This window comes from Lytechinus variegatus, chromosome 2 (genome assembly GCF_018143015.1).
Source record: "Lytechinus variegatus isolate NC3 chromosome 2, Lvar_3.0, whole genome shotgun sequence".
Lineage (NCBI taxonomy): Eukaryota > Metazoa > Echinodermata > Echinoidea > Temnopleuroida > Toxopneustidae > Lytechinus > Lytechinus variegatus.
The window spans coordinates 80,512,811-80,525,664 of record NC_054741.1 but is presented as its reverse complement, the minus strand read 5'-3'; the positions used below and the strand labels follow the sequence as shown (position 1 = coordinate 80,525,664).

The 12,854-nt window shown below is 33.8% G+C and overlaps 1 protein-coding gene across 2 annotated transcripts; it reads left to right on the top strand.

Moving 5' to 3' along the window:
• The first annotated feature begins 1,828 nt into the window (after positions 1 to 1,828).
• Positions 1,829 to 12,205, top strand: LOC121409214. Of its 2 annotated transcripts, XR_005969135.1 has the most exons (6): positions 1,829 to 1,956; positions 3,642 to 3,747; positions 4,607 to 4,717; positions 5,708 to 5,770; positions 8,127 to 9,791; positions 10,995 to 12,205. XR_005969135.1 is itself a non-coding variant. In XM_041601069.1 (5 exons), the coding sequence occupies exons 1-5, from the start codon at positions 1,856 to 1,858 to the stop codon at positions 8,583 to 8,585; spliced, it is 840 nt and encodes a 279-aa protein (XP_041457003.1). In that variant the 5' UTR covers positions 1,829 to 1,855; the 3' UTR covers positions 8,586 to 12,205. The 2 variants fall into 2 exon arrangements, 1 of the variants encoding a protein (XP_041457003.1); XM_041601069.1 differs by having other exon boundaries at positions 8,127 to 12,205.
• The last annotated feature ends 649 nt before the right edge of the window (positions 12,206 to 12,854 follow it).

The following is a 12,854-nucleotide window of genomic DNA, read 5'->3' as shown; positions in this document are numbered from 1 at the left end:
ATCGTATCACCTCATCATACCTTCATATTTCACTCTCAGTGATATTCATGGAAGAAAATCAAGAGTGTGGAGAATTAAATTACATGTATGTGACAGGTATAATCTTAGATTAAAATAGATCTGATAAATTTTCTCATGTTTTGTGATGAAATCTAGAATGAGGAATTAGAGAGAATGACATTGTATATTAGAGTAAACTAGGCCTATTCATACTTGATTTAATGTAATCTTCACAAGTTTTGCCATTTTATTTTTTTCCATGGAAAGTGATTAGATTTTTTTAAGAGAATGATAGAGAGTAAGCCTCCAAAGACATTTGCTCATGCAAGTCCCAGATTATAATGTTATTATTTGGTAACCAATGTTTTTAAAATGCATATAGGAGACCTTGATTTGTATTGTATTTTATTTTTTATTTTGTACATTTATTTATGTATATACCCTTATATTGTCCCGTATTTCACGATTTACACATTTAGATTAGAATATTCAAGCATGATTTTTTTTCTCAATATGAGAAGTAACAAAAGGGGAAAGAGTGAAATATATTGTTTTTTATGATATGTCTAAATCTATCACAAAATTTTCACTTGCTTGCTTTGCTCTATCGATTTTTTTAATGATTGTACTATCTACGCCAAGTTAAGCCCTGTGAAAATGTTTGGCTCATTATGTAACTGATCTGATCTCGTAGTGTCCCATAGTTTAACTCCAAATCTGGTCACCCTGCGAGAAAGAGAGAGAGAGAGAGAGGGGGGGGGGTTATAGGCCTCCTACATAGAAGTGTCTTTATCTATTTAAATCAGAAAATCAACAGTCACATATATCCAGTATGATAATGATAATAATAATCATAGTAATAATAATGATAATAGTAATACTGATCTTGGATGACGTGAAGGGACATATATTTTATCAATTTCTTAAGGGGCCTAAGATTTAAGAGATTGATAGGTAATTATAGGATTATTGTAAGCCGGTGTGCTGCAGGACAGTATGTGAGCATAATTAGGCCTTTTTATACAGTGTATATACTTCCTTAGTTTGTGTACTTCTTGAATTCTTGTGAATTACTTGGAGTTTAACTAGCAGAATGATCTGTCATGTATGTTGCATGTAAAACAGTCTAATAGGGTGTTGCAAGAAACATGCGATCAAGTGCAAGCCTCCCCTTAATCATCATATATCTTGCAATTAAATTGGGAATTCATTGATTGCTAATCTGCGCTCCTTGACACAAGGAGTGTAATCTGATTTTCTACAGCTAAAATTGATCTATCAATTGTAAAATTGCAACAGAATATTTCATGCAACAGCCCAAAGTGGCATTCACGAATGCTTTCAAACATGTTTCTTTATGGATTTAGAGTACACAAGAATGAATTGAAGTTTAGATTATATTCGTTTGAATATGCCTACAGCTAGCACCGGCCTAGACCAAAAGCTTCGGTCTCTGTTTTGTTGGTTGTTCAGCTGAACTTCGTTGGCTTCACTCGAGGAGAAATAAAAAAAAAATGTTAAAAAACTCCTCGAAACAGACGGCTGCCAGCTGTCTAGCACCGGCCGAGCTACAGCATTGGGGAGAAGATGATGAAATTCAATAACGGATCCAGCTTTTTGGTATTAGAGGGTGTTGTTTGACGGTTTTTTAAAAGAAAAGTAAATAAATACCCTCCCCCCATATCTGCGACGGAAATTTAATTCCAACGCTCCGGCCGCCCCTTTTTCAGGAGATGATCACCTGATCCAATGTAGATCACGTGATGAGAGCTGGAAAATTCGTTCTGTTTTCTAATAGCTTGCGCCGCATCAATCCCTCTGACTCATTGTCTTTGAATTTGATAACTGAAGAAAAATGCCGTGTTTTTTAAGCATTATTCAAAGCCCTATTCAAGCTTTCCTCAGACCTGCTGTATGGATTCCTGGCCTCAACAGACTTCACAGTCACAGAGAAAAGTAAGTAGGCCTATTTAAAAAAATTAACATTCGATCATTCCCCCTCTTGACTTGTGTACAAACGTTTTTAGAAGAAGTACCGGTACGGTAACCCAGGGAGCTCCGGCCCGGGAAGCGCCCCGTAGCCCGGGAGTCGTCCGTGTAATACTTAATAGTGGGTCGTATTACCGAACACTTTTCATGCATTTAATCATATAGAGCAAATTATTATTCTCATAAGATTCACCAACTTTCACCATAAATACATAATTAATTACCTACAAAATATATGTGAAGAATATGCCGAAATCGTTTTTAATTTTTACGATATTAGCTTCAAATCTCTCTTCGGCTTCGCTTGTGAAATATTTTTGTCACTTGAAAAAGGTATCGTAATACCGAACGTGTGTTTTTTTAAAACAAGTTCACTGATCACTGATGAGCTATTTCGACTGTATTTTATTATTTTTAGAATATTTAAAGCTTTGAAAGTGTGTTTTCGACCATTTTCATCCTTCTATTCAAGTTCCCTTTGGAAGGATGTTGCAAAGTTTAAATCGTATGAAATTATTTTCTGATGCGTAGGATGCATGCGTTCGGTAATTCAAGGCCGGTCGGTAATACAATCACTCACTATACTAGGCAGATATAGGTACTCTCCAAATGGATTAGAATCCTGGTCAATGGTGTCGCAATAACACTCGGAATAAAGGGGGGGAAAATAGATTATGCATTTACCTTGATTATATGGATGAAGGTCTATTGTGACACAGAATCCTGAAATCGAGGCACATATTGGACACTCTAAAAAAGGATAAGTTAGACCTCCATGTTGCGTTCGTTCTTGGTATCGATCGGCCATTTTGTTTTCAATTTGAAAGAAGGAGAACAAACAAGAGAAAACTTTTCCTTTTTTTGAGGGTCCAGTTTTGTGCCTCGGATGTCAGGATTCTGTGTCACGGTAGACCTTCAAAATAATTGACTGTAAGTGCATAATTTATTTTTCCCCTTTTACTTGGGGTGCTATTGTGACCCCATTTTTTTTTTTGAGAGCATCCTCTACCTAATATTACACGGACGAGTCCTCCGCAGGCCGGAGCTCCCTGGGTTATAGAAGAAGTAGAACTATTACGTCACCTCTTCACGTTCAGGAGTGAACGCTGCATCGCTGTGTTAATTGCTGGCACACACACAATGAAGAGATCGCGGACCTGAGTGAGAATACGGTATTTGACCAAAAAGTCACCAAATGATCTTGAAGTGCGCAAAAATCATATTTTGTACTTCATTTTTATTTAAAAAAAAGTACAAAATATGATTTTGATTGGCTACTTCTGTTCTGTTTAGAAATTCTTAAAGTGACAATATATCATCAAACAGGAGTGATTGGCACTGACAGTTTGGGCCTTTTCACCTTTTTTCCCCTTGAAAGTTGAAGCATGGTTAGTGTGTTTATAAATAAAGATTGACCTGACTCTGAGAGAATGTGCAGTCAATGTATAGAAGATGTACAAAATGAAGATGCCGCCCCTTAAAAGTATTGATTCAGAGTACTCGATGCTTATAGTGTCAGCAAAATTTAGTCCTATTAGACATATTGATGGTGTCCAATGTCCCTGTGGGATTTTTTTCTAAGTGCTTTTATATTGTGCTGTATGTGGATTTTCTCACTTCATTCTGACCCAATTTATTTATTTTTTTGTCAGGTGGGTAGCCATGAGTGGAACAGCGGATCAATTTATTGATGAACTAATACAAGCTGTGGATAGAGTTGCAGAATCTGATTCAAAGACTACATATGCAGTCAAGCAGGTAGCTGTTGTTGTTGTTTGTTGTTGTTTCAACAACAACAACAGGTAGCTAAAATCTTGTACCTTTCATTGAATATGATTTTCTTTGTTACGGGTTATTCTCAATCTCATTCAATTGGGTTTTTGTTTTAATTATGATTATCCCATCATATTTTTAGTTTCAGTTTTGTATATTTCACAACTCTCAGGGTTTTTATTTGATCATCACATTTTGTTTTTCAGTTTCAGTTTATCCATTTTACAGCTCTTTGAAAATACTAACACAGTATATTGCATTACTGTATATTTATAGACCAACAAAGAGTAACTATGAAAATATGACTGTCTTGTAAAACTGTTGTGTGAAAGATGTGGGAATGAAAGATATGATGCCATGGGGTTGTAAAATATCTGCAGGTGCTGCATCTATTGTTTATACTTCTGATTATTTTCATGTAAGGAATTTCCATTAAGAAATATTCTTCTTTACATTAATCTGGTGCCTGAAACCAGGTGGTCTGGTACAAAGTGCATGGAAATGATCAATTATGTCATTAAAAGAAATGTTAACCGGAATTTCATAACAGAAATTAAAGTCACTGTATTCAATTAAAAATGGTTCTTGGCAGGCAACATACTGTTTCAAAGTTGAATATATTCCCTCTTTCTTGTAATTGTTATTACAAAAATCAATTCCATTTATGATCTGGTTAAAATGATACTGGAGTAAAGCAATTATATTTTTTTGCATTAATTTTTATTAATAAAATATCAATTTAATCTACAAAGCTCTAACATATTTTCCTTTTAAGTTGTATTGTTTAATGTTTGTTTCTTCTGAAGTGTATTTTTTTTCCTCTTGATTGCACTACTTGTTACAGGTTGATCGTGAGAAACACAAGGTCCAGATCTACAATTGGACTTGGGCCGAGTGGCTAGATGTGGTCGAAATTGAATTTAGAGATGGAATAGCAGGAGGAGTAGAAGCAAAGGTAATAAAACAATGATAATTGTGTTTGTAGCTTATTTTGTTAAAACAAATTTTCAATCCATAATCATGACAAAATTCAAAAAGGTCCCCAAGGGCTAAGTCAAAACTTGTGCATCCAGAAGACACAATAATGGCATTTACTTATCAGGTTATCTCTTTCGTTGCAAAGTTACCAATTAGCACTCCATCATACAGTGTATACACATACAAGTAAATCTCTTGTGTGTTGAAATTTCAAGAAGAAAACCCTCAAAGCCTTTACCCCAGTATCTCACATAGCCAAATGTAAAAAATACAAATTGAGTTGAGGCTCAACTTCTCAAGCCTTTTCTTTGATCATGTCCTTTGAATGGTCATATGATTGATACATTTTTTTTTTAAACTCAAGCATACACAAATCTCTACTCCTTATAAGGCGACCGCACACCTTACGATTGGTATGCAAGTATAATGCGACCCGATTTTGGAATAAAACCTAGTAGAATTTGATGCTAATATTGAGACATGGATGTCTTACCGTGTAATGTTCTAGATCATCGTACGAATACCTATGTTCAAATCTTTGACTATGCTATCATCCTTCCTAGGATAAAAGTGAATTTAGCCGTAATGACGTCATAGCAGTCGTACGATTGGCTATGATTTGAAACTAATTTGACCTTTACTCCAAAAGGAGTGCAATATTTCCAAAGGGTTATATTAGTATTCTTTCAATTAATTTTAACCTCAAATAAAATGATATGTTCCATTCACATTCCAAAATCGGATTGCAAACGGTCGTAAGCTGTGCGGTGGCCTTTAGAGATCCTAGATTTCGCTGAATACATTTTGAAAAGCATATAAGTAAGCCTTTCGTAGTTGTCTGAATCAAATTTTTTCAGACCAGAATACTGTATATGCTAACAATATTTACCACATGTAAGTTTAATTTCTTTGATCTCAAGAGCATTGACTTTAGATTCCCCTATATATTTTTTCCATCTCTTGACAGTGTTTCTCATTCTCCAGTGGTTTCTTGCCAACTTGGTTCCCTCTGTGCTTTCTCTTCAATGTGGTAAGTATAGTATTCTCGGTCATCTTTGAAGTTGTTCTCTAAAATTTTCTATTGCATGATAAATATGGTGTGGCTTCAGAATTTACAAACATCAGAATGAAATGATCTTTACCAGCTGTGTTTGAATCCCACCATGGCCTAGCGTCCTTTGGCAAGGCGTCAATCCACACATTGCCACTCTCACCCAGGTGCTAGTTGGGTACCAGTAGGAAACAACCATCATTGTGGTTGGTTTGAGTGCGCCTAGCAGGCTGCTAAAAAGCTATGAATCAAGTGACCGGGTAATAATTGTGAAATGCTTTGAGCAGTCGTAGATTGATAAAGTGCTATATAAAAGCCCATTATTATTATCATCATCTGCAATGTTGAAATAGTATACCCGGTGGGTGTTTCATGAAGCTGTTCGCAAGTTACTAGCAGCTTTATAAATGACTGGTAATCCGTTCTTTTGGTAAATGATACACACCAAATTTTCATTGCTATTAATTTAGTTCCTAAGAAAGGATCACCAGTGACCAGTCATTGTAATCTATGATCAGCTATATGAAACACCACCCCGGGCCTGTTATCATAAAGGACTTGCAACTGTTGTAACTTTGCCATTATGGCAACTACCGTGGTAACCTTGATTTTGATTGAGCCCAGTTACCATGGCAGTTGCCATAATGGGAAAATAATGGCAAAGTTGCAACAGTTGCAAGTCATTTATGAAACAGGGCCTGGAATGAAACCAAATGTTGAAAAGAAAAAGGACTCCATGGAAAGAGGAAGTTCATCCAATGAGAACCTTCTTGTTTTCTGGGAATATATTCTTCTTTCATTTCCAATCTCATCACATTTCACTCTTTCACCAGTTTATTTAGTTCATGACATGTATCACACCCTTCTATTTTGTGTGCTATACTAATCCCTCTTATCACCTCTGTATTAGAAGTTCATCAAACTTCTGTTGCATAATTTAATTTCTTTTGGTTTTGCCCGCATAGCAGAAACAAGAAATAGGCACTATTTTTTTTTTACTCTGCTTTGACATCAGCAACATTCAAATCTCAACCAAGATTAAGTCTTTTAAACATCATCATAACTTAGAAAGAATATAGAATTATTTCATGAAACTTGGATTTAAGAGTAATCAAGTAACATTGATTGTCTTGCAATAGTTTCAGGTTGCATGAGCAAGGTCAAAGGTCATTTTAGGTCAATGAACTTCGTATTTTTTAATCATTTTTTATTCTCCCTTTGGTAAAAGTTATTAATTCTAGCTGTTTACAAATTAAGCACTGCTGCTATATTGAATTTCATAATGCAGGCGAGAGGCGATCCACTTGTTCATATTTTAGAATAACATAATTACATGGAGTAGTATATATCTTAGACTGCAGAATAAAAGTCTAAATTTCTTTCGAACCATTAACACTCTCATCATTCACTGACTATTATTTCTTTTTCTTTTACTTACAGTTGCTATGTAGCATACCCTTTCTAGATATTGGGTTAAATGCGAGGCGATTAAAGCGTTTGAGGAAGTCAATGGACAGTAGCTGTGAATTGAAGAAATCAAAATAGATATCAAAGTTATAAAGCTCCTAAAACCAGTAAGATTTCACAAAGTGTGTGACATAGGTTTCAATATCATTAGCTGTAATAATTTTCAGTGTTAAGGCTTTCTAGATGAGATTTTATTGTTTTGACATTTAATTCTTGATATGTCTACTGATATAAAAATTATGCAAATTCAATCACATTTAATAAATTTAGCGTCCATCCATCTGTACTCATCCTGTTAGTTTGTTCATGCCATTACTAATATTCACAGCATTCCATCCAAATGAGCAACCTTTAATCTAAAAAAAATCATTGAATTTTGCATTTTCTTGGTAGTTTTCATCTTTCTGGGACTGTGTTGATCTTGACTCTTTTGTTTTTCCACTAACCATCTGACATGCATTTTACATAGCATGCATATTTTACCAGTGATGCAGCTAATGTCATGCATTATAGATTTTCCTTAAGTACATTTTCTGTATTATTTGGTAATATTTTCTTGTCTTACATATTCTCTCTCTATAAGAAACCAATCTAAATTCAAGCGTAGTTGAAAATAGTTCATAGTATATCATTGACAATCAGTCATTTTCTATTCCATAGTAATAAATGCAAATAAAAGATTAAGGATCCATAAGTTCTGATTGGTTTTCATCAGGACTTTGTTTTTCAAACTGAATTCATCCAATATAAGGGTTCTTTCAATCTCTGATTGAAAAAAACATGGCAAAACTACAAATGTCTCTTTTTGTATGTGTTTTGTGACTCTTAATGATAAGTTTTTCTTTATACCGTCTATTTTTTCATGCAGATTCTGTTCTGGATTCCTTTCTATGATAACAAATTCAACTCTACCAGATTGGAACGACTTAGAGTTTCCATGGCAACTGAATGCATACTTGTCCCCAAGAAGAACAAGGAACCAAATGAAACTACCCCTATCGTGTCTGACAAATTCACACCAACAACCTCCCCACCAAGACAGTCTTCGGCAAGTTTCACAGAAGCCACAGATACGAGGCACAACACCATGCCAACAGAGTATTCTCAAGAGAAAACCACACTCACAAACAAGGACCTAGCTCCAGCAGCTGACACCGTGGTGGTGGTGGTACCCTCTGTGGAAGTTTTAAATCCAGACCCTTCTGATGGGATTCAGACTGGGACTGCTGTGAATAATGCCAGTACAGCAATAGAAGGTGCACCTAATGATGGGGATGCTCTTCAAACAAGTCCATCAGTTTCAAATACAGAACCAGTCAATACATGAAATTAATTTCCAATTTTGTTGAAGAGAAAGGACTCTGCTAATTAACAATAAGGGTCACTATTGAGGTGATACTATTTTGATGGGGTTATCTCCCCCCCCCCCAATTATATTTTAGAAGTAAGGTAGAACTCGACACAATATTTCACAATTATCCACCTCTGTCACCCCCCCCCCCCGAGAAATATAGTATTTAGTAGTCGTAAGTATGACCATTATTCAGTGGTTCCTACTATCTTAATGCCTACCATCAGTCATTAGTTCCATTGACAGGTAGAGCCTACCATGATCAGATCATAGATTAGATGTACAATGAATATAAAGAAGAACATACAGTACCGGGTATATCAATAAGCCCCTTTGACAGTACTGTTAGATTAATCAAATCAATGCCATTAATGTTTAATGATGATTATAATAATGACATACAAATTCATATAGTGCTTAATGCAAATGTTTTCAATCAATATTTAACCCTAGCAATGCCGGATTCTTTTTGTTAAGTTTTGTTCCAATTTTAGGATGAACTTTATGACGTTTGAGTACATGGCAGGTTCCGAAGGTATATAACTCTTCATTAGTTCATGTACAAAGAATGCCTCAAAACATATACAAATTCGATGCACTTTCTGTTTCAAGCCAAAATTTAAAAAAATTATATTTTTTTCCTTTTACCAACTGACAACAAAGAGTATCATGTTTCAATTGGCAAAATGGTCAAGAATAATTTCCATTAAATGAAGTAATTGAAATAAGCTGATTCATACAAAATTAATTTATCAGAAAAATATATTGGAGTTATTTTGATGTGATATTTTATTCATAGTAGATTTTTTTTATCAAAGAGGGCCACCTTTATTTCTTGATTTGGAGTAGAATTCTGATTTCATGCATAAATATTCAAAATTATACAATTGTTCTTAAAAATATATATCTATGCATTTTTTAGATAATATCAAAGGTGACACGTATTCCAATTTTCAGCATGATCACAACCAAGATACTTGAACCCCACCTAGCTGTATGGTCTACCAAAATATCCTGGCTTAGTCAGAGTTAAAACTGTAGTGATATTGAACTGTTACATATAATCACACATTGACTAACTCCAATAATAACAGATAAATTATTTAATCATTTAATTCAATTTGGTAATCTTATTTATCATCAAGTGATAAGTATTTCATCAGAAAGCTGATAATCATAATGGTGAGTTAAATACATATTCACATAAAGATCATACATGACATTATTTATACTTAGTGCTAAGATATTGTATACAATGTAAAGCATTTATTTCAAAATATTGTTGCAACATACATGAATACAATATTTCTGATACAAAAATGTTGAAGAACCATGTACTGTGCCAGTATTACATTCAATTGTGCAATTCAAAAACTTTGTATGAAATACAAAGTAGGAAAAAAATGTTTGTTGTGCATTGTTTAATTCAAGATTAAATCATTTATTCATGACAATATTTCTTTACCTACCCCCCCCCCCCATGACAATGATAATAATATAATAAGAGACATTCAGTGATTCAAATAGAGCATTGGTGCTTTTTCCTGCATGCTGAATGAGGGTATGAAAATTTTTTTCATAGCAATATGTACACCTAAGAACCTTAGCAGACAATACTAGTAGATTATGTACATGCATGTACTTAACACCGTTTTGAAATCAGCTTGTGGCAATCAAGTTGTAAACTACATTCCACTTTTTTTTATTACTAGTATTCAGATTTGACACATACATGTATGTAAGAAAATGTGTTTATGATTCACTAGAGATTATTAAAGAAAGTTCTATTTATGTATACAAGTGTGATCAATTACATGTACAACAGCTTTGTTGCAAAATCAATGCCAATAGAGAACAATTCAAGATGTAGCATTAATAAATATTCCCCAGTGCTCTCCTCCCTTTTCAAAAACTTGGTGAGGCTAAAAATGTCTCTGCCGGGAATTGAACATAGGCTTTCAGCTGAGCATGTCAGTGCCTTCAACCTCTTGACCATCATGACCTCAGATATGGGTTGGTGGCCAGGGTGAACCCAAGCTCATTGACTGACAGATAAATAGATCAAACTCACCATTTATGAGGTTTGAACAAGCTTCCATTCCTCAGCTGGATCCTTTTGTATGCTTAGATAGAAACATTATGTTTTGGAACAAATTATACAAGTATATAAGAAAATCATGTATGATACATGTATCATACATTGGCAAATAATGTTGCAAAGAGCACTTTTTTATGCAGCAATACAACTTCACTATTATTGTATGGTTATGGTTATTGTTATCCATAAAAATGAATTTTTTTTTTTGTGGGGGGGGGTTAAATAGAATTATTAACGTAAAGCCTTACACAGATGCGTTTGGAATTCTTTTCTTTTTCTCTTTTTAGATTTCAGATTTGCTCTAGGAATTTAGAATGCAGAATTCAGCAAAATTGAATAAACTCTCATTTTACATGGTGCAAGAATTGCATTTCTTTAAAAGGTGCTGTAAGTTGAAAATTGTGAATGAAGTTGTTGTTATCTACTTTTATATGTTAGTTTATGCAGACATTGTTTTATTAAATTGTGCCTTGAGAAATGATGATTGAAAGATCAGCATTTTGCATTTTAAAGGTGAAGTCCTCTCCAACAAGGAGTTGACTTGAAAAATAGAGACTAATAAGTATAACATTTAAAGTTTCATCTGAATCTGATTCTTTTATATATCTTCTTTTTAATATTCATTTTATTGCAATACTGGGAACCCTTGGATACCTTGTTTCCTCATGGAACGTCTGTAGTTTTCAATATTCAGTTCATTGAAAATATCTGAAGAGCTTCTTTATCACCAAAGTTTTAAAAAATGAATACATAGTGAAATACAGAAAAAAAGTGAATTTGAGAATCTTTTCTACGTTTGTATACATGCCTAAGGCCAGGATGTGTAGATAATTGTTTTGTGAAATAAGCAAAATTAAAACATGGCTTTCGTGATTTACATAATTCTGATGTAACTTTGATGTATATTTATTCGATTTTATCAATTCATTCAATCAACTTGTTGTTGGGGTAGATTTTGAAGTATCTGTTATTTGTATTTCATGTTAATGTTTTGAGAAACATATGATTAATAATGCATTTTTACCAAAGACGAATTGATAAGTACCTTTATGCAAAATAACCATTTTATACAATTTTCCTAAGTGTCTTACATGAATATATTATTATTGTTGTTTTTTTATTATCAGAATTTCTTTGAATGTAACCATGTTGTGTTTATGTGATTTGCAATCACTTAATACAACAATACACCAGTACGACAATACACCCTGTACTGTTTCCAGAATAAGAATAATAATTATTTGTAAATTTTGTAATTCAATTTAATTTGTTAAAATAAAAACATAATTATAAAAACGAATTTACTAACAACAAATTGCAGCTATTCATGTTGTACATTATTTGATATAGATAATGTAAAGGAGTTGCCAAATCATGAAAAGTAGAGTAAATAATGGGAATATAATTTCAGCTACTTAATTATAATCAATTCAAGCATTTTTAACAATAATGATAATAATATAGGGTATTTATAATGCGCACATATCCACCTTGTTAAGTGCTCATGGAGGTTATGTTTGTTTGTTTTATGGTAACTCTCGTAGGAACTCGGCAGGACAGCATTTTGCTGGTAAATGCCAAGCTGGTATATAACCAATTACCTAGGATTCATTTTACATCTAGGTTAATCAGTCATAAAGTGGCTGACCTTATAGATGACAGATATCACTCTCGAGCCTTTTTTATTAAAGTGGAGACAATGGCAAAGTTGGGATTCGAACTCACAACCTTGCGATTATGAGTCCAATGCTCTAACCTCTGGACCACATGACCCAGGACCACACGACCCATTATCCTTTTCTTTTATGTTAATAAGCAATAGAAGTTTTTATATACTCTTTACAACCAAGTATGTACAAATATCAATGAATTATCTGTGAAATATTTTCAATTGGGTACAAATGTGCTTGAAACACAGTACAAAAAGGGTTTGAAAAATCATGCTCCCAATGTCCCCAATTTCATTGCATCACTATCGCTTGGTCAGTACAGTGTGAAAGGGTATTTAGGGAATCTTAAGTAACTTTTTAACAACAAAACATACTTTTTGATTTCTAATTATGTAAGGTAGTTGAGTTCAATGCGAATAATATTGCAGTAACAGAGAAATACAATTATTCACTTATTGCAAAATTGAATAATGAAAT